The sequence below is a fragment of the Actinia tenebrosa genome, unplaced genomic scaffold (genome assembly GCF_029948245.1).
Source record: "Actinia tenebrosa isolate PJP-AT-01 unplaced genomic scaffold, QUT_ActTen_1.0 PGA_scaffold15__27_contigs__length_11533743, whole genome shotgun sequence".
Lineage (NCBI taxonomy): Eukaryota > Metazoa > Cnidaria > Anthozoa > Actiniaria > Actiniidae > Actinia > Actinia tenebrosa.
In genome coordinates this window covers 1,468,776-1,490,768 of record NW_028292575.1, presented here as the reverse complement: position 1 = coordinate 1,490,768, position 21,993 = coordinate 1,468,776, and the positions used below count along the sequence as shown (strand labels likewise).

The 21,993-nt window shown below is 36.7% G+C and overlaps 1 protein-coding gene across 1 annotated transcript; it reads right to left on the bottom strand.

Annotated features, from left to right (window-relative positions):
- Positions 1-1,339: 1,339 nt before the first annotated feature.
- LOC116298941 (A disintegrin and metalloproteinase with thrombospondin motifs 6) lies at positions 1,340-19,443 on the bottom strand. The gene is given in 25 exon segments (XM_089030367.1): positions 1,340-2,180; positions 2,568-2,748; positions 3,310-3,517; positions 3,966-4,092; positions 4,858-4,984; positions 5,307-5,321; positions 5,323-5,480; positions 6,934-7,023; positions 8,100-8,223; positions 8,380-8,510; positions 10,147-10,225; positions 10,662-10,728; positions 10,898-11,046; positions 11,366-11,461; positions 11,918-12,053; positions 12,265-12,390; positions 12,708-12,813; positions 13,559-13,593; positions 13,930-14,063; positions 14,226-14,309; positions 15,045-15,211; positions 15,941-16,112; positions 16,629-16,909; positions 18,860-18,956; positions 19,156-19,443. Coding segments are annotated over 25 exon segments (3,123 nt in total). The 5' UTR covers positions 19,198-19,443; the 3' UTR covers positions 1,340-1,989.
- Between the last annotated feature and the right edge of the window lie 2,550 nt (positions 19,444-21,993).

Genomic DNA, 21,993 nt, shown 5'->3' with positions numbered 1-21,993 from the left:
CGATCCATACTTTGGTCGGGATGGAAAAAAATATCGTTGAAAGCTTTTTACGATAACAGTTCAGTTTCACTCTTTGGAAACCTAATCCTTATTTATTTCTAAAAATTCCAGTAGTTTGCTTTTTCAAAAATACAGTTAAAATTTTCCCATGTCCATTACTTACAGCAAAAGAAAATGAAACAATTTCTGTTCAATTGTTTATCCGGAAATATCTTTGGGCTAAAAATGGAACACTTAACGGTCTCAACGAAAACTATCCTTCTCCATTGAAATCCTTTAAAATTGCTCCGAAGTACTTCGCATACAATTTTGATGGATTCTCTTAAATTTGATTGAAGATGTTTGTTTATACTCTGTTTTATTTAGCTTAGTACCTAAATTTACTTTAAAATATATAGCCTGTGTGGTTGTTTTGAAAATAAAAAGGTACTAGGCCTTTGTGATGGAAGTTTCGGGTTTCAAGAAAAACATGTTATCGCTATCTTTCTATGTAACTTTAATTGCTTTTATGCTATAGATCCAGTCTTGCATTGATTTCCTAGATGAATTGTTCTGCGGGACAAATGAAAATCGACAAACGACAAACGTCGTCTTTCTATTACAAAAAAAAAAAAAAAAAAAAAAAAAAAATTAAAAAATTAAAAAAAAAAAAAAAAAAATGATAATAATAAAATAAATATATAAATCCATGTTTTCTCCGCCAGAACAATTCCTCTTGGGACTCAGTGCAAGGGGTCTATATCTTTACTATAAATTCTTCATATTTTGCTTAAGTTGTCTCTTCTCGTGTCTTAATCCCACAGCACTCCTACGTACACTTGGTACATCTTGGAAAATGGATATCATACGAGTTGTCACCACTGATTTCCCACGATCTTAATGGATGACCCAGCACCAAACTTTCCCGGCTTTGGACACTTGCTTTCTTTGTACTACAATTCCCCCGTCATTATATTCATGACGTTTTCCCATATACTAGTTGAAATTTTTCCCCCCTGAAGCAATGGACTCCGAGAAAAGTTTAAAGAAGGACTTCAAGCAAAAGTCCATGGAGCGTCAAATAAAGTTACAAGTTTATGAAGTCACAACCTTATGACTTGTGATAAAAAATGAATGGAAGACGTTGCAGTGTATATGTTGAAGTGTGATCTAGCCGATGTGTGAGGTAATTGTTGCCAACTTGGATATCCTAGCTTTTTCTTTGGCAATTAGATTTGAAGAGAAGAGAAGAGAAGAGAAGAGAAGAGAAGAGAAGAGAAGAGAAGAGAAAAGAGAAGAGAAGAGAAGAAAAACGAAACTGCAATATTTTATATTCTTCGAAATCACGTGACGTGCGCTATGCGCTATACATTTTTTTATTGTGGTATTCAGCACTTTATCACATTTTGAGGTTTGAATAATACAATTTCTTCGTATAGTTTATGTACATTATTCATTTAAAAATCTAACTACAATAATGTGCATTACAGTTTCTTATCTAGAACGAGCAAACTTTTTGAATGAAAGAAAGAAAGAAATAACTTATGACTTTGAGTTAATTATAAATAATTTCAAACAAATGTTCTCCGAAGGCTACGCCTTCATTAGGTAGATCCCTATTGGTGTTTGTGCTTAGTGACAGTCTAGCCTTGTTCATTTTGGCCTTGTGATGTCGTGTACTTAGGATTACCACCGAGTTCATCACTGGGTCCATCTCAACTCAATTGCTTCAATGGTATTAATGATCAACGAAAGAACTAGTCATGACAATAGATGATTACGGTAACTGTTGAGTGTAAAATCCCTCGAATTCCCTTGTGATGACTAGCGTCGCGTGTTACACACTATGTTGTGGAATACCACACAGGTCATCATTCGGTCCATCTCAATTCAAATGCTTCAGTCATTATTACCGAAATAATTATTAGCTAAAGTACTAGTCGTGATAAAGAGATGATAGCCACAAGTTCAGCAGTCTGTGACTGTCTATAAAGTCGATTATCTCCAGATTTACGCTTCGACTGCTTCTACATGTTCAAGTTTTAAACCTTCGAATGATGCTTTGCCACGCTTGTAGTGACACGCCAGGTAACCAGTGCGGTAAAGGATGAATATGAACAAGAAGATCAAGAAAGCGGCGATTATAGAGGCCACTACTGTTATTGGTAGCCATATACCTATTGAGGTTTCAACATCAGGACCTGATTGGAGGGAAAATATTAAGTTATGAATCGCTGTGTATTTTCTCTTTCCCTTTCACCGGGCAATACCCTGCTTGGCAAAGAAAGAAATCTTTGCCAAGCAGTGTAACCGGGCAATCAAACAAAAGAGAGGGAAAAAAAAAAAAAAATAAATAAATAAATAAATAAATAATAAATATAATGCGTTCACCGCTCCTGGGTGGACGGCGTAATGCCTTACTGGTTTTGCAACCTATTGATAAGGCAGCCGATAGATTGAATTACAATTTAAAAGTTGATTTTCGTGGAGAGAGAGAGAGGGAGGGAGGGAGGGAGAGAGAAGAGGGCGGGAGGGGTAGGCCGCACGCAGTACACAGTAGTGCCACCTTTTCCCGTCCCTTACTTTACCTTTTGCTGTCGTTGGACTGGTGCTTGTTGTTGTGAAGGTACAGTTTTTAACAGATTTTAGAATAATATTATCAACTTCAGTACACTCCTTAGGGTCAGCATTGATGACCGTACCGTTCCCCAAAATATTTTGACATCTCACCGTTCTTGTGGCAATCAATGAGCCATTAACTAAAACACACTGCGAGAAAAAAATTAGAAAATTAATAAATGAAAGAAGTGATTGAATTGAACCATGTAATAAGAGTAAGGATCAATCAATCAAATTTTAAATTGGTAAATTCAGCCCTTTGATGCCGGGTGTAGGTCTGATCTCCTGGGGTCATGTTCTCACGGAAAATTTCAGGCACAACGTCAAAATCTGCTTGAAGTTTTTCTAGCGTCTTTGGTTTTTTGCTTTTGTAGACTTTCTCCGAAGTTCTTCTTTTTGACGCGTCTTGAAGACGAGGAAGGATAGCATGGAAACGTAACATCCTAGTGTGCATGTGCCACCCTTGACCATTATCAGTTTAATTATTATATCACTTTTATTACAAGCATGTGCTTGGAGGAAAGATCTGTTAAGTTGAGTTTGGGAGATCTCCCCTTAATAAGGACATCCTGGATAGGATCGTGGTAGTGATCCGTGATTTGTGTTTAAAGTAGAGGTGCATTTAATCAAGAAAAGCCGTGCGACTTGATACGATCTTGGCTATTAGCAAAGACCTTTTATAGAGAAGGTAACGGGGGTGTACATACTGACCTCAGACCAATGATCAACGGCCCAAGCAGCTCCACACGCTATTTGATTACAAGGTTCGGATCGATGTGGTCGAATACTGGCGTTACAGTGACGAGATTCCACTTCACTATAAGTGAATTGTGCTACTTGTTGAACACAGGGTACCCGCCTTGTTCTATTGCCGCTTCCACATCGATGAGAACACATACCCCACGGCTCTGGCTCCCATCTGTATGAATAGTCATAATATTAGTAATGATATAATAATAATGATGATAATAATAATAATAATAATAATAATAATAATAATAATAATGATATATACAGACAAATAAAACTTGCCATAATAATAATAATAATAATAATAATAATAATAATAATAATAATAGCGGAGTTCTTATATCGCGCATTTTACATGGTCTCAATGCGCTTCACAATCATGACCAGTGGAGGACTTTACGGGCTGCGTATTTTAGGCGCTAGTAGCAGCCGTGCAGCATACAATCATGAGTGATTTGTTAGTAAGTTAGTATTAATGCCTCCAGATTGGGATAGGCTGTTGAACCGGGAAACAATCCCCTACTCTTATACGAATAATTCAACAGGTTCTTTTATGTCCCCTATTTTGCTGCAGGTTAGGAAGGGTTGGAAATCTTAATGATAATCCTAATCATTACCTGGCTGGACATGGCTGAACATTGCATGGAACGTGGTTTCTAGGTCTGGTGGTTGCGTTGCAGTATTCCTCGTCTACTTGTGTTTGGTCATCCTCTCTATGACATGTTACAGTCTGAGCTTTCAGACCTACACATATATAAAATATTAGTAATAATATATGATATATCAATAAATCACAAACACTAGCGCTTTCATCTTTCATCCTCATCAAAATGATAATCATCAGTATCCCTATCACCATCAACAACATACCTTACATACAATATGGCCGTCATGTACCACAACACGTCTACCATCACTCACATTCTTCAAATTTCATCATCATCATCTTCTTCATTATCTTTACCATGATAATCATCACTATCACCATCAACCTCATTATCATCACCTTCATCTTTATCATCATCACTATCATCATCATCATATTTACCATCATCATCATCATCTTCACCATCATCATCATCCTCCTCATTATCATCATCCTCATTATCATCATCAACTTTATCATCATCATTATCATTATTATCATCGCCAACTTCATCATCATCACCTTCTTCTTCATTATCATCATCATCACCATTATACCACCATCACCATACATCATCACCACCACCAACACCATCATCATCATTATACCACCATCGCCATCATCATTATCATCATCATCATCACCACCACCACCACCAACACCATCATCATCATCATCATCATCATTATCACCAACATTATCACTATCTACTTCAACATCTTCGCTATCATCATTCTTAAAATCGTGAGTAACATCAACATATACGCACAATTGCCAACCTTCAAATAATACTTTCCATTTTCCTTAAAATCTATAAGATATACAGCGAGCATTTTCTAATGTCGATTCTCTGACTGTCTTACCTCCAGCACATGTAGTACTGCAGTCACCACTTAACACTGTCTTCCAGATAAATGCCGTATCAGGGGCTTGTCCTGGCTCGTAAAATGAATAAGTATAGCCTACATTGTCGTGACCAACAAAAACGAACTGAAACAACAACAACAACAACAAAAAGAGTTACTAGGAAGAAAATGTATCTGTGAAACTTTGAAAGTACACAAAAAATGCCATTATTCAGTTAAACGAGGGATTCTTTACGAATCTCTACAGCATGCATGATAACGATATAGGAAAAATCATAATTTGGTATGAGCTTTAAGGAACCGGATACCGGTTGGATGCTTCAAGCACTGATAGACTCAGTGGCTAGATCATCCGACCAGTATTCGGAAGGTCATGGCTCGATTCCTATCAGGGACTCTGATATATAGTGACAAATTATAAATTATTCCTATACTTATTTACTTACCATGGGAACTAAAGGAACCGTGTTCGGTCCCTTGAAGAACATCGACTCGGCATGATTCAGATCGCTGTTCGAGATAGTCATAAAACACAGTTGTACCAGCTACTGATCTGGATGAGTTGGTAGGGCGTTGATAAAATATCAGGTTATTTTTTTCCGGTGGATATACCTTGAGATCTGGAATATGCAATTAAAATGATGAAAAGCTAAGGGAGAGCTGTAAGGGGAAATATGTGTAAAAAAAAAAAAAAAAAAAGGAAAGCGAACAAACTGGAAGAAAGGGAAAATGAGAGAAAGGAGGGGAATGAAGGCAAGGGAAGGGAAGAGAGGTAGTTAATAAAGGTAAAATGAAGGTAATTTCTTTACTTTGACACTCCACAAAGTTAGATTGCCAAATTCTCCTGAGCCAGGAATTCGTGTTAAAGCGTTCGAAGGTGCACCCTTCACTATGTAAAACTATTTTTGCTCCTTACCACTGGTATTTGAAGCTACACAGATCAGAGATAACTCGAAACGGACGAGAGGATCCTAAGACCTGGGTACATCTTGCTCATACTAAGAGAATAACAGGGGTCAAAATCGAATGCTTGAATATAGGGAATAACAGGGGTCAAAATCGAATTTTGTTGAATTAGCACGGGTCAAAATCGAATGGTTGAATATAGCGAATAAAACTGCTCAAAATCGAATGTATCCAATTAGCGAATACCACGGGTCAAAATCGAATGGATTCATTTATCGAATAACACGGGTCAAAAGCGAATGGATTCATTTATCGAATAACACGGGTCAAAATCGAATGGATTCATTTATCGAATAAAACGAGTCCAAATCGAATGGATCCAACTACCCAATAACACGGGTCAAAATCGAATGGATCGAATTAGCGAATAAAATGGGTCAAAATCGAAAGGATTCATTTATCGAATAACACGGGTCAAAATCGAATGGTTGAATCATTTATCGAATAAAACGGGTCAAAATCGAATGGATTCATTTATCGAATAACACGGGTCAAAATCGAATGGTTGAATCATTTATCGAATAACACGGGTCAAAATCGAATGGATTCATTTATCGAATAACACGGGTCAAAATCGAATGGATTCATTTATCGAATAAAACGGGTCAAAATCGAATGGATTCATTTATCGAATAACACGGGTCAAAATCGAAAGGATCCAATTAGCGAATAAAACGAGTCAAAATCGAATGGATTCATTTATCGAATAACACGGGTCAAAATCGAATGGATTCATTTATCGAATAACACGGGTCAAAATCGAATGGATTCATTTATCGAATAAAACGGGTCTAAATCGAATGGATTCATTTATCGAATAAAATTCACGGGTCAAAATCGAATGGTTGAATCACGAGGAAGATAGAAGTAAAAGAGGGAAGTAAGCGAAGAGAAGGAAAAGGAAAGGTAGAGGTAAAGAAGGAAGGAAAGGGAGAGAAGGGAGAATAAGAAAGGGAAGCAGGAAATGATAATAAAAGAATCATATTATGTGCGAAGAAAAATTATAGAACAGCATATATATATATATATATATATATATATATTTATACACATATATACATATTATAATATACATTTTTAATATATGATTGCCAAAAGCCTACTTACTCAGTACATTCCTAGTCTTTGATTTTTCTTTAATAAGAAAGTTCGTTGAGTTTGCTGGTATTACGAACATGGGATCAGCATTGGCAGGACCTGAAAACAAAAATAACGTCAAGGCCCTAGAGACCAGTTTCGATTTTCAAATTGCCACTGTGTGCCTTAATTACAGACTCATTTATAAAAGGTTAGTTTCGTATCAGTGTTAAAAACCAACCATGCCCTATTTCTATTGTTTGATGTCGTGTTAGAATTTCGATGGAAAACCTGTCCCGGGTTTTGAATTCAGCATTGACACTGACAGGGGAGAGTGCATGGGGCTGAATTCAAAATCCGAGACAATTTTTCCATCGAAATTCAAACCCGACATTAAACATTAAAAATAGGGCTTGCTTGTTTTTAAACCAGTTAAAACGCGCGTGCTCTGATTTGCATTGAAATTCAAGATCGAGGGCCGCACAAACCCTCGCTCTAGTGTTTAACCTTTATTCAAAAATCACAAATTATAACGGTAAAGTAAAGAATGCACAACTTCAACAATACAAACACTAACCCTGTGTAAATGAGTCTGTAATCAACAAACACAGCGGTCATTTGGAATTATCGAAACTGGTCTATCAAACGTTACGGTTTCTCGTTTTCCTTTTTACTCTTTTACGCTGGATCGGCATTATGCAAAGTTTTTGTTTGGTGGAATTTCAAAGTAATTGTATTGTTGTACAGTTGTACATGTGCATTCTTTACTTTACCGTTGGCATTTGTGAATAATCTGACTCCTGAAAAAATGAGTCAGTAATCAACAAACACAACATTATTGCTGGCTTCCACTTCTCGTGCGGAACGGTTCATCAGCTGAATCGCAAGTTTTCAATAGAATTATTTCTGGCTGACAGCACATGGTGGTCAGTGTTTGACCACCATCTGGAGCAGATAATGAGATTCAAAAACTTTTATCAGCTGATTGAAAGCTAGCAATTGTCAGAATTCAAAACGGGTCTATTTTTAGCCGTTCCGAGGCTGAGGAAAAACTGGGTCGAGTCGGCGTTGCAGTGCATTGTGGTACTGTTTTAGGGAACATATTTCCGAGATGGCGTCTATTTCGTCCTCTTAAACTGCCCCAAAATGCACTGCAAAGCCAACTGAACAGGGTTTCTTCCTCTACCATATATTACCATATTTGTTCCACTGTTTTGTGTAGTTCCCCACCATACGAACACATGTGCTACCATTGCCTTTGCATTTCATGCATCTGTCTTTAATTTTCCCCGAGCGAATCATGTTATCACATCCCACAGGCTGAAATATAGTGATTAATAATTTATAATTATCCTTTTAATATCCTCTATATCTCTGCGCAGCCATGTAATATCCTCTATATCTCTGCGCGGTCATGTAATATCCTCTATATCTCTGCGCGACCATGTAATATCATCTATATGTCACATTACTTACCACTCGTTTTCCCGAGATGCAAATATCAAGCACATGTAAGTCCTCAGAGTATTTGGTGCCATCGGCAACGTTCCCTTCTCCTGTCGCTGATGCTCCCCTCCTACACCATAAGTAACAGGGAGACTTTGGGTCTAAGAAAAACAAAGAATCCCCACGTTTAGCTGGAACACTAAGTACCAGTTAGCCTTTTCAGAGTTTCTATTCATTGGGTGGGGTGTTATAAATGGACAAACGACATGGCTGCCATGTTGGTTGACATGACAAAAGAAACCAAGACTAAATCTATTGTCCAAGTCAACCAAAATGGCTGCTGTGACGTCATATGCACGGAACCGTACAAGTGGCCGTCGCGACGAAATAGTTTGTTGGTGAACGACAATCAAAATGCATTTTCTTATAACATTGTCGGAAAACATAAAGGCACACATGCACGTGTCTTTGAAATGTCATGGAAACGCCTTGATTTATGGAGTCAACTATAAATAACAGCGTGCTCTTGGCGGTTTGAGTATTCACAATGAATAAACTTAGTATTTTTTTATTTTTTTTTTGCCGTTAAGTTGATTAGACTTTTGATGAAAAACCATGCATAGCTAATAATGGACCTTTTTAACGATAAGGCGGCCATCTTGATATCTTTTGTTTTAATGAAGAAGTTATGCCGAGCGGTGAACCATTGGAAAATTTATAGACTGCGGAGTTGTCAGGGAGTGTTCTCATATAACGTTTGGCTTTTCAATGAGAAGCACATCTAAAAAGCAACTGAATTTATTGGTAGTTGGAACAATATGCGAAACTCCAAGACTCCAAAATATTTGAAAACGTATCCCCGCTACTCTATGGTTTAAAAAAAATTTCTACGCGTTCAAGATGAATTCATGATGGCTGCCATATCATTAAAAAAAGGTGTATAAAGGTTTGCACCATCACGTGATGGCAGCCATGACAAGAGGCACAACAATAGAGTCGTTCTCCCCTGGGAAACTGAATCCTTTCTCATTTATATGTAAATCAGATTTGACTAGATTCAATTGTTCCTGCCTCTTGTCATGGCTGCCATATCATTTAAAAAGGTGTATAGAGGTTTTGCACCATCACGTGATGGCAGCCATGACAAGAGGCACAACAATAGAGTCGTTCTCCCCTGGGAAACTGAATCCTTTCTCATTTATATGTAAATCAGATTTGACTAGATTCAATTGTTCCTGCCTCTTGTCATGGCTGCCATATCATTTAAAAAGGTGTATAGAGGTTTTGCACCATCACGTGATGGCAGCCATGACAAGAGGCACAACAATAGAGTCGTTCTTCCCTGGGAAACTGAATCCTTTCTCATTCATATGTAAATCAGATTTGACTAGATTCAATTGTTCCTGCCTCTTGTCATGGCTGCCATATCATTTAAAAAGGTGTATAGAGGCTTTGCACCATCACGTGATGGCAGCCATGACAAGAGGCACAACAATAGAGTCGTTCTCCCCTGGGAAACTGAATCCTTTCTCATTTATATGTAAATCAGATTTGACTAGATTCAATTGTTCCTGCCTCTTGTCATGGCTGCCATATCATTTAAAAAGGTGTATAGAGGCTTTGCACCATCACGTGATGGCAGCCATGACAAGAGGCACAACAATAGAGTCGTTCTTCCCTGGGAAACTGAATCCTTTCTCATGTAAATCAGATTAGACCAGATTCAATTGTTCCTGCCTCCTGTCATGGCTGCTATATACACCAAAAAAGGTGTATTGTCATGATAAGACAACTTACTTAGGTAATAGCCGTCGTAAGCAGGGTTTTTCATAAAACACTGGTATTTACGATAGTGCATTGCATTACTTGGACAACCCTATTCAAAGAAACAAAATACATCCCATTAACTTGGGACTATCATTGCAAAGCAGTAAGCTAGAAAGGCAGGGAGCTAAATAAGATGTTTCCGATAATGATTCTGAAAGTGTTCAAATGAATACAGCTATTTCCAAAAAGGCTAGCAAGTTGTAATAAAAGGATTTGCTACCTGTTGCGAGTTGCAAGTTGTATACCCAACTAGAAAGTTTTTATATTCATATGCAAATAATGTCAGGAAAAAAAAAAAAGAGTTGTTTTCTTTCTTTTTTCTTTCTTTCTTCTATTTTCTTGAAAAAAAAAAATGCGGCGTGACCGGCAGTCTGCAATAATTAGCAATTTTTCTAAATTATCAAAAAAAAAAAAGGCATTCAAGAGGTGTTTGCTTTTAAATAAGTTCAGACCTCCGTTCCCCTCAGACATAAAAAGTCACTTACTTGTGTGTTACAGATTTCCCATTCACCAATGGCAGATCCTTGACAAGGCTTCCCGTCATGCATTGGTCTATCAAAACAAAACAAAATAATCTAAACGAAACAGAACAAAATGAAAGTCAAAAAAAAAAAAAAAAATTGAAGTGAGACATCATAATAATCAAAAAGAATAATATCAATAATTAATAATAATTAACAGTTGATAATCTATAAATTGATTTTTAAAAATCTATAAGTACCTTGGACTGTCACATACACGAGTTCGATGACGTAATCCTCCTCCACAAGTTCGCGAGCATGCGCCGTACGGACCCCACTCACCCCATCCACCGTCGACAGCAGGAGGAAGACTGGAACCAACTTCGACACAATAGCCACCAACGCACCACTTTAAGATACGTAAAAAAATTAAATGAAATAAAATAAAGACACTTCAAATTTAAACCATCACACATTTTTCAAACTCTTAGTATTTTACATATATTACGGATAACTACTTTAAATGGCGGTCCGATGTTAAAGAACCACTGAGGCCCTAAGTCTCTACACTTATACTGTAAACACCTCTCATGTTTGTAAAGAGCCTTCGAGTATACACATATAATTCGCGAGGGGGCTATGCAGATCATTAAAATCAAATGCTACCTGGACAACGTATGTTGCTTTCAGGCAATGTTCATTCATGGAGAGAATGTCACGTGACTAACCTTTCGATTTCCACATGGTGTTCCATCGACTGGAGGAGTACCGATGTTACTGAAGCACCCTCCTCTTCCAGAACAATACAATATAGCACAGTTACTCTAAATAGAAATATCGATGAGGAAAAATATAAAATGAGGAGTCTATAGAACATGACATAGTGACGTTGACAGGGCAGAAAAACGGGTTCTACTTTCGACGTTTATGCGTTAATAAGCTACCCCCCCCCCCCCCCCCTTCGATAAATAATGTCCAATCCCTATCAATAATAAATATCTATTCCAAAAAACGTTGTCGGTTGGAGATCTGAAATCTGAAACTAAGTAGCACGCTGCAAATTGTAGTACATTCACAGCCGAACAAAGTATAGTTTCTTTTAGATTGGTATATGAAGTCCTGACCTTTGAGTTAGAAATGTGATTTCTCCGGAGAACATAAAAGCACGAAAATTCTGTTTAGTCTCAGATAGCCCATTTCAGATATCCGACCGACAACGTTCTTTGAAATAGGTGTATGCAAAGTAAAAGAATAAGGAAAATAAAAGAGATTTTTCTCACCGTTGTGACAGGGCATTGTCTGTATTCAGGACCGTATAGAAATTTACATTGTTGATCTGCGTCAAACGTATGGCCTGGAGGTAGTCTCGGTAGAGTGATATTGGCTGGTGGGATATTGTTATAACAAGAAGCTCGTCTGAAAAATAATAAAAGTTATTGAGTTAGCAAATGAATGAAGGAAGGGAGGAAGGGAGGAAGGGAGGAAGGGAGGAAGGGAGGAAGGGAGGAAGGCAGGAAGGAAGGAAGGAAGGAAGGGAGGGAGGAGGGAGGGAGGAAGGACGGACGAACGGACTGATAAAACATTAAAGACAATTTCTAAAAATATTCCTATTCTTCATTTTTCTCACCTGAAAATAGTTTTGAACGTGTTGGCACTACATGTTGACCATTGAAAAGCACTTGGCCCGTACGCTTGACCTGCGCTCATGATGTATCCTTTGGCACACTTGCCACTATCATGGGGGAGGCCAAAACTGACCAGGAAACAAGTAAAAAAGAAATGAAACCTTTTGTCGAACCACAATGGTTCTTACACGAAATGTTGTGGAATATGGCTGCATATTTTCAGAAGTTATTTTTCGATTCAATCATTTTCTCACAAGCTTGCGCTTTAATTTATTTGGATTCATATCTGGGTGACATTTATCTGATGGAAACTCGCGCTTTGATTCATTTGGCATGCATATCTGTGACATTCATCTGATGGAAACTCGCGCTTTGATTCATTTGGCATGCATATCTGTGACATTCATTTAATGGCATTTCAAGGTCGGCTTTATTGGAGACTTACTTGTGAGCCATTTCATGCGCCACGTAGAAGGCAGCATCAAGTCCAATGGCATTGTTCACCGCAACACCCCTGCTAAGACTACATGGATACCCTGAATATGCGACACCTGGGAAGAAAAACAATCATCTCGGAAGTTATCGTTGCCTGTGATAATGTTGATTCGTTTGTGATAATAATGAAGGTGATGATGCTGGTGATTCTTGTGATGTTGCTTGATGCTAATGATGCTAATGATGCTGATGGTGGTGATGCTGATTATACTAGCAATGATGATGATGGTGATAATGGTGATGATACTGGTGTGATTTTCATGTAATGATGATGATGATGATGATGACGACGACGATGATGATGATGATAAAGATAACAACTATGATGATACATGATAATTATCATATAAAGTTGCTAAACTATTTACTAGTACTAGTTTATCAGTTTATAACTGTAAGTGTTTTTACCCTCTGTAAATAAAGTTATTATTATTATTATTATTATTATTATTGTTGTTGTTGTTATTAGGATTAGTTTTTACTAAATAGAATTTATGGTTATACATTAGTAGATATATTTTTATTATAGTATATTTTATTATAGTTTTTCTTTTTCTCTTTTTTTTTCAAATTTTGTTTATTAATTTGTTGCAAATATATTTCAGATATTGTATATATAGATTTTGATTACATTCTTTGGCTAGGATCGTACAACAATGCATTATAAATATTATTATCAGAGTCATTATTATTATTTAAAATTTATTATTATTATTATTATTATTTTAATTATTATTATTATTAATATTATTATTATTATTATTATTATTATATGGCTTACGCTTGTAATTTCTCAATTACCTCCAAGTGAGCAGTCCTTCAACCCACACAACCGTCTGCAAAAAATAAATAAATAAAAACAATTACACAATTCTCATACCTTGTTTATAATAATTTATTATTATAGCTCTATTATCCTGCTATAGAAATATTAGAATAATAATTATTACTTATATCTTGTTTTATTTCACTAGCTTAAATTTCTTATAACCGGCGCTATTCGCCTACGATTCGTCTAGACGAAAGGTCGATAGCGCTATCCAAAGGATAAATCCTTATCGAGTGTATAAGTCTATGCGGTTATCCAAAAAGTTTATCCACTGGATAAATTTTATCCGTCGGATTGAGCTATCCACCCTTCGTACAACCAGGCCCAGCACTATAATGTCTACCTTGACAAGAGAACTCCATTATCAAAGTGCTCAACCTGACCAGCCGGAGTGTTCTTGTTCTGTGCCCAGGCACTAAACACGTGAAGATATTGCACAGCTGACTCTACATTATGCTTGTTTACGTCTAATCCCTCCTGCAAATATAGAAAATACATCATTAGTCATTATTAGTTAAGGGAAAAGAAAAAGAAAAAGAAAAAGAAAAAGAAAAAAAAAAAAAAAAAAAAAGAAAAAAGAAAAAAAAAGAAAAGAAAAAGAAAAACGAAAAGGGAAAAAAGATCAAGTAATTAAAATACCTCATATGCTTGTATCAATATTATTTTAGTAAGCGTCCACGCCACGTTAATCCCGATAGACTTATCTTGATATAACCGATTCACCTAGAAAAAATAAAGATCAATATCAAAAGAAAAAGAAGTGCCTGATCCAGAATTGAAAAATGGGGGGTTCCAGCAACGCTATTTCCTTAAGTTTAATTAATTTCAATCTGCTGAGTGTCAAGACCATGATATGCCTCACCTTGGATCCGCAACTGCAATAGTAGTTTCAGTAATGTGTTAGCCAACGCATAATGAATAATTTATATGGAATAACGAATAGAGTGATTAAACCTGTGTAATAGCGGTTATTAGTGTAAGAATTAAAGTATCCAGTGAGAGTTTATTGACTGTGTTTTATTACTTTATCGTTTGAAGTCTAATGAGTAAATAACTTGTTTGTATTAATGATTATCACGCTAACATTTATTGCACCGGTTTATGGAAATCACTCTAACAAATAATAGCAAAAAAGGCAAAGAATACATAATGGTGGTGGTGATGATGGTGATGGTGGTGATGATGATGATGGTGGTGATGATGATTGTGGGGATGATAATGATAATGGCGATAATGATGCTGATGCTGATGATGATGATGCTGATGATGATGGCGACAATGATGATGATGGTGGTGATGATGATGGGGATGGTTGTAATGATGACGATGATGGAGACGATGATGATGATGTTGGTGGTGATGATAATGCTGGTGTTGTTGTTGATGATGATGAAGATGATGTTGACGATGATGATGTTGATGATAATAATAACAATTATAGTGCTATAGTTTCAGTACCATGTTAGCCACGGCAAGGATAAAGTCTATAGTCACATTCCCATAGTAGTCACAAGACACTTTATCCATTGTCATCATGACTTCAATGTAATACTTTGGATCAGCACCATCTCTGCGTACTCTTTGCTTGACTTGTGGTTCTTTCTCATGTCTTTCATTTTCTTTATCTAAAATTTGAAAATTTAGATGGGAATCCTTTGGTTAACTAATCAATACTGCTGATATTACTGGCATTTATTTGATTCTGAAGAGACATCTTTTCTCGAGCCTGCTTGCGCACCCAAACATGACTTCAAAACCAAAGAAGACCAATTTTAAGATAATATTTATGCACGCGATGTAGTGGCAATGGATGTGTAGCAAATTGATTACCCGCGATAATAATTTTTATCTTAAGCCTTAAGCCTTAGTTGTTTTATCAAATTCATGATGGTGAGATGCTGTGATGCTGAACCTAATCCAAGTGCAACGTTGAAAAAAAACTGGTTTGAGTACGTTTAGCAATGCACCGTGGGACTGTTTTAGGGGGCATATTTCCAAGATGGCGTCTATTTTGTCCACTAAAATAGACCCACAATGCAATGCCAACTTGACCCTTTTTTTTCACAACATCGGAATGGCTAATAATTAGGTGCTGTCCGTCATCTGAGCGGGAATGATAATAAAGCTTCAACTATCTTTTACTAAGAGAACGTATTCTTAATAGTGCCCTTCACAGTTTCCTGCGCAATCTTGAACTTGCAATGACAGAGACATGTGAATAATTGTCCAAGGTGTTAAAAAAAGTTCTCTATCATTGTAAGCTCACCGTTCGTCTCACTTCGATGCAAAGGAACGGCTACCTTTCAAGATGGCGCAGGGAACTGTGAAAGGGACTATTGGAGCAGCTTATTTACCTCGAATAGGTTCGGGATACTTTGCCCGATGAAAGATCTCGGACTTCGGATCCTTGATGCTCCGTCTCGTTATCACGTGATGACCATGCCCTTTTAAGGATAACATGCCTTTTAAGCGTTCGTTGATTGGATGGATTTTGTACAAATGATCTTCGATGACAAAAGTGCCAGTCTGATGAGATATTCAATAACAAGGGGCATATGTCAATATAAGAGAGAGAGAGAGAGAGAGAGAGAGAGAAAGAAATAGAGAGATAGAAGGGGGGGAGAAAAAGATGTGCGCGTACTCGAAAACTGCATACTATAACTTCCATATCTTAGTCCTGCTGCATTAAACCGCTTGGTTACGCCTGGTTTTCACTTGGATAGAGTCGAAATCGGAGTCAGTCGGTCGTCATAAGTGTAAGATCCAACTGTTTGGATACGAATGACAAAATAGAAAGAATGCAGTCGTGTTTTATGATTACACACCACACAGCAAAACAGTTTTTAAAATTTTTTTAGAGACTAATTACACACCACACAGCAAGCAAGTTTTTTACTGAATTTTCGACTAAGAATACCATAATAAAAAGTGTGCGCGCGAGCTGTGTGCTCTCATAAAGCACGCGCACCCAACTAATCCGAACGCAAAATTTAAAACAAGTATTTTATAAGTATATTTCAAAGTGTAAAAAGAAACCCTTACCATTTCCGCGTCTTGCAACTCGCGAACAGCAACGTGCGAGTTCGGGTCAGAAACGACGTGACCTTGAAGAAATCTTCCATTCGGTTTATATAGATTTTTGGTCCATTTGTTACCAGACCTTTTCTTCATCACAACCAGAGTCGGCGAGACCACCTCATCATTAGGCTCTAATTCCAACTGAAAGGTCTTATTAAACGCTTTTAATTTGTAATGCTTTCGGTTTTGGTCGATACTTCTTCGTTCTCGTTGCGGTTGAATAAACGTTATGTCGTATTCTGGTACTGAAGCACAACATAAATGGAAGAGTGAGTTTTGAAGGACGGTTATTATAGCACATGTAAAAACACTTAATGCCCATGCGATGTTTTTAATAGGAGTCATTAACCTTGACGCGACAGTACTCTCAAGTATATATTCATACGATTACCTGATATTATTCAATCACTTTAAAATACGTTACTACGCATGCGCTCAATTATCAACTCAGAATTTTATTGGAGAAAAACAACCTTGCATGTATGGTTTTCCATCGTGTTGACATATAAAAAGACATTTGTCTTATCTGAAAGACGAATAATTCAACTACATCAGAAGATCTGCAAAAGGACTGCAAGGGTTTATGAGTGACGTAATCACCAAAGAACGGCGGAGGCCGCTGACCAGAAGCCAACTTCTTCCGCCGAGAGAGAAAAAGTTTTATTATTAGTGGTATTTGTAAGAACGATTAGGCTTCCCATTAAACAGAATAAAGATGTTAGCCTACTAATAGAGTTTTGCACCATCACGTGCCCACGCCCATAATACAGCTTGGGCTACCTGTGGTTAGATGGCAGAGCAATAAAATCCCTTTTCTCTCGGGAATTCAATTCTTTCTCATGTAAAACGATTGTATTGTCCCTGCCATCTAACATGGCTGCCGTCACGTGATGGTGCAAAACTTCTATGGCGCCGTTTGAGTTGCTTACAGAAAAAAAAAAAACAACCGGCAAATCTCTCTGCAGATTTACTATCCGAAAACATCAAAAACTTTTGAATACAGTTAAAAGAAAACTTTCATACATTTTCAGTAGCTATAAAAATCGGTATTGTTTCGATTTATGTAGTCTGTTCGTTAAAGCGAAAACGTAAACAATACTTTAAGCTAATTTTGACCTTTAATATCACTGAAGCTTGTACAATGGAACTCGTTATGCTCCACATATTTCTCCACAGCTGCAATCCAAAATATTTCCATATGTATAATAAAAACAAAACATTTTTTTTTTTGCCTATGTTTCACATAACATCTGAAGTACTAGTGTTGCTTTGGTGATAGCCAGAGCTATTTTGCATATACCTTCTTTTATAAGCTTACTGGGCTTTACATAATAATGTCGTTCTCCAAAACGATTTCCAAATTGTGTGTACAAAAAGACCTGCCAGACTATAAACACATATACTATATACATATGATATATGATACTACGTTTAGTGTCCGGTCAATGTCACGCTACGGTCATGGATAACGGTTAACCTCGAGCCATAAGAAGAGATTGATTGACCTTCAAGAAAACCGTTTTATTGCATATAAAATATATGTATTTTTGTATCTTGTATTTACAATTTTATTTTGTTTTGTTTTGAATTAAATTTATTCCGAATTTTGTACATTACTGAAGAAGGCCTTTTCAGTTTGGCTGAAACACAAGTAGTTTGTTCGACGTCGTATACCTTCGTTATTTAATATATATTATCTATATGATATATGTATGTATATGATTCACCATTATATTTATATTAACAGTCACTTCAGATAATACGATAACTCTCTCGATTGCTTTTCTAATAATCATTTGAGAATTATCATCCACGATGCATGAGAAAAGAGGATATTAAAAATCAATAGCAGCAAAAAGCTTTGTTTTGCGACCTCATGCTTGGAATAAGCGGGCGCGCAATAATAGAGCAAACCACATACATATGGCTGAGATAACCTTTTTCTTATACTACTTAGTTTTAAGTTACTCCGTAGTAGCAGGAAACCAATTGATCACTGGACCAGTTTGAACGTGACTTCCGATGAAATTAATCTTAATAATCTTTACACTTTGTCTTTTTTCTATGCAAAATTATTCTAGTAAAACATAAATGCTAATTCGACGATAATTTCTAAAACGAAAACCTTAGGATCAAAAGCTTTTAGATTGTATGTCATACTGTCATAAGTATGCGAAAACAAAATCGATTTTTACCTGATTTGATAGAATCTACATCAAAATATTGTACGAGTTCTTCTCGGTTGGTGGCGACAACTGATTGTAAATCTTCGTGAATCTGCTCTGATCCAACCTAAAAAATAAATAAAAACATCTTCAAGATCGAATAATTGAATCTCCGAATTAAATTTTCGTTGCAATCGCTCTTTCTTAGTAGGAAAGTTTTCCTTACATCCTACGATAGATGATTTCAACTGCGTTGCCATGCCACGAAACATACTACAAATCTGACAACTACACCTATATTTTTGCTCTTGAATTTATAAGCTTACCTTGATTGCTAGCATCACCAACAGTACATAGAGGAAGCTCATATTTTCTTTATTTTACCGGTGCACAAACTAAGAGCATATTAGAAGTTGAAGTTTACTGGATTAAACGCATCAGTAGGTGGTAATATTACTCTTGCGAAGCCGCGTTTAACAGACCGAAACCTCCCGACTTACCTACCCACACTAATAACAACTTATAATTGTATTCAGAGAGGCTTGGTAATTTTGGCTAACTTGAAGACGGTTCTTAATGATATGTATAGACAGCTAAAATGAAAAAGCACTTTGAAGTGACACTTTTTTAATGAAAGTTTCGATTCGGGTTTCAAACAAAATACCTGTATGTAAAAGCGAAAATGAATGACATTTGTGGCTGGATATTGAATCCAATATAAGCTAAAATCATAATTTTAAAGGTTAAGCTGGATTTTGTTTTGACATGTCGATATTTGATAAGTCAATATATGGGTTACTATATCCACCTCAGACTGTGTCGGGTAAATTTTCGCTGAAATTAAGGATGAAAGGATGAAATTAAATGCGATGGATGGGATGGATAGATGGATGTATGGATGAATAATCTTCAATAGATAAACTACAATACGTTTTTAAAAGTGATTTTTATTTCATAAGAGCTAGTGACTGTGGATGATAATGGATGGGATGGATAGATGTATGGATGGATGGACAATCTTCAATGGATAAACTACAATACATTTTTTAAAAGTGATTTTTATTTCATAAGAGCTAGTGACTGTGGATGATAATGGATGGGATGGATAGATGTATGGATGGATGGACAATCTTCAATGGATAAACTACAATACGTTTTTTAAAAGTGATTTCTATTTCATAAGAGCTAGTGACTGTGGATGATAATGGATGGGATGGATGGATGGATGAATAATCTTCAATGGATAAACTACAATACGTTTTTTAAAAGTGATTTCTATTTCATAAGAGCTAGTGACTGTGGATGATAATGGATGGCATGGATAGATGTATGGATGGATGGACAATCTTCAATGGATAAACTACAATACGTTTTTTAAAAGTGATTTCTATTTCATAAGAGCTAGTGACTGTGGATGATAATGGATGGGATGGATGGATGGATGAATAATCTTCAATGGATAAACTACAATACGTTTTTTAAAAGTGATCTTTATTTCATAAGAGCTAGTGACTGCGTAAAATTAAAACTGTTCCAGTATTGTCTAATTACAATATTCTAAAGTATTTATACATAATTTGCATATAAATTAAATAAAGTATAGCGAAGGAAGTATCTTAACCTGATTAGTTTTTTAAGATATTTGGGTAGTATTCCGTTTGGTTTTGAATCCAGTATCTTTTCAAGTGAAGTTTATCAAATTAGAGGCAATTTCAACAGGAAATATAAAAGGTAGACAGTGCATGCAAAATAGTAACAATCGATTCAAAACCATTGTCTTCCATTGTTTACACACCGATTATGATAAACACTCGATCAACACAGCCTAAGAGATGGACCATTAGATAGTTGATGGGGGGAGGGGGAGGGGGTTGCGTAAATCCCCCCAAACAATATCGCGCAAGCACTTAAACCTCAAAAAAATATCGTGCAACCTCCTCTGCTAGAAGAAAAATATCTAACTGTACCCCAAAAAATAACGTGCAGGGGTTGAGCCAAAAAAATAAATATCATGCAATCAAAATTCCTGCAGCCCCCACATCAATTATTTAATGGCCCATCCCTAAGACTATAGTCTTGGTTTTTTGGCTTTAATCAATAATGAAAATAGACTGTTGGAAGCTTAACCCCGGACGTCTCGAGTGGTCAGTCGTGTAATTATGGAAATAGACCCCTTGCAGCACGTCGGAATGCAGCTCAAATTGGAGGACATAACATTAGGTTTCCGATGCTCCGGATATTGAAATTCTTTTATTTTGTCCTCCAAATAGTCCCCTTCACAGTTCCCTGCGTCATCTTGAAAAATAGCCGTGCTTTTGCATCGAAGCGAGATGAACGGTGAGCTTGCAATGATAAAAACGTGAATATTTGCCTAAGGTATTAAAAAAGGTCTCTATCAATACAAGCTCACTATTCGTCTCGTTTCGATGCAAAAGCACAGCTACCTTTCAAAATCACGCAGGGAACTGTCAAAGACACTATTAAACTGCTTTGACGTCACATACAGGGGGTCTATAGGTGAACAAGTTTAGTTACAATGCTTCCCTATAGCACGCGCACTTAATAATCGTCGTCGCAACAAAGTAGGTTTTATAGGACGTCAGTCAAGACGTTTCATTACATTTCGTAGAAAACTTTGTTTTGAAAATGTCATTGCAACACTACGATTAACATCCACTAAAAAACTGCTATGAATCTCGTGTTCTGATAGGTTGAGAGCGCGATAATCATAAGAGTATGACGCGCGTGCACTTTCTATGTCGTCATTTGTGTCAACAATAAAAAACACGATACTCTAATTTGTAAGTTAGAAAAGAAATAAAAAACCTGCTTGCTGCGCTGTGTGGAGTTATAAAGCTCTTGGGTATTGTCAGAACACTCGTGAAGTGTCAAGGAATACTCCTTACGAATCGTGCTTCTCCTAACACTGTTCTGCCAAACCCCGCGCGCTTTATGAACTGCACTCAGCACTCGTGCACGTTTTCTATTTCTTCTATCTTGTTCTGACGCCAAATATTAAGATTCCGTGACTGAAAGCACTGTAAGGGCTAAATAGTACTAAGTGTTCCAGGGGATTATCGTCTGTAGTAGATTGAGAGTGCAATGCCTTGTGCTAAACATTAAGTGACCAGAGGTTAATCTAAGAAGGTATTATTATCCGCAAT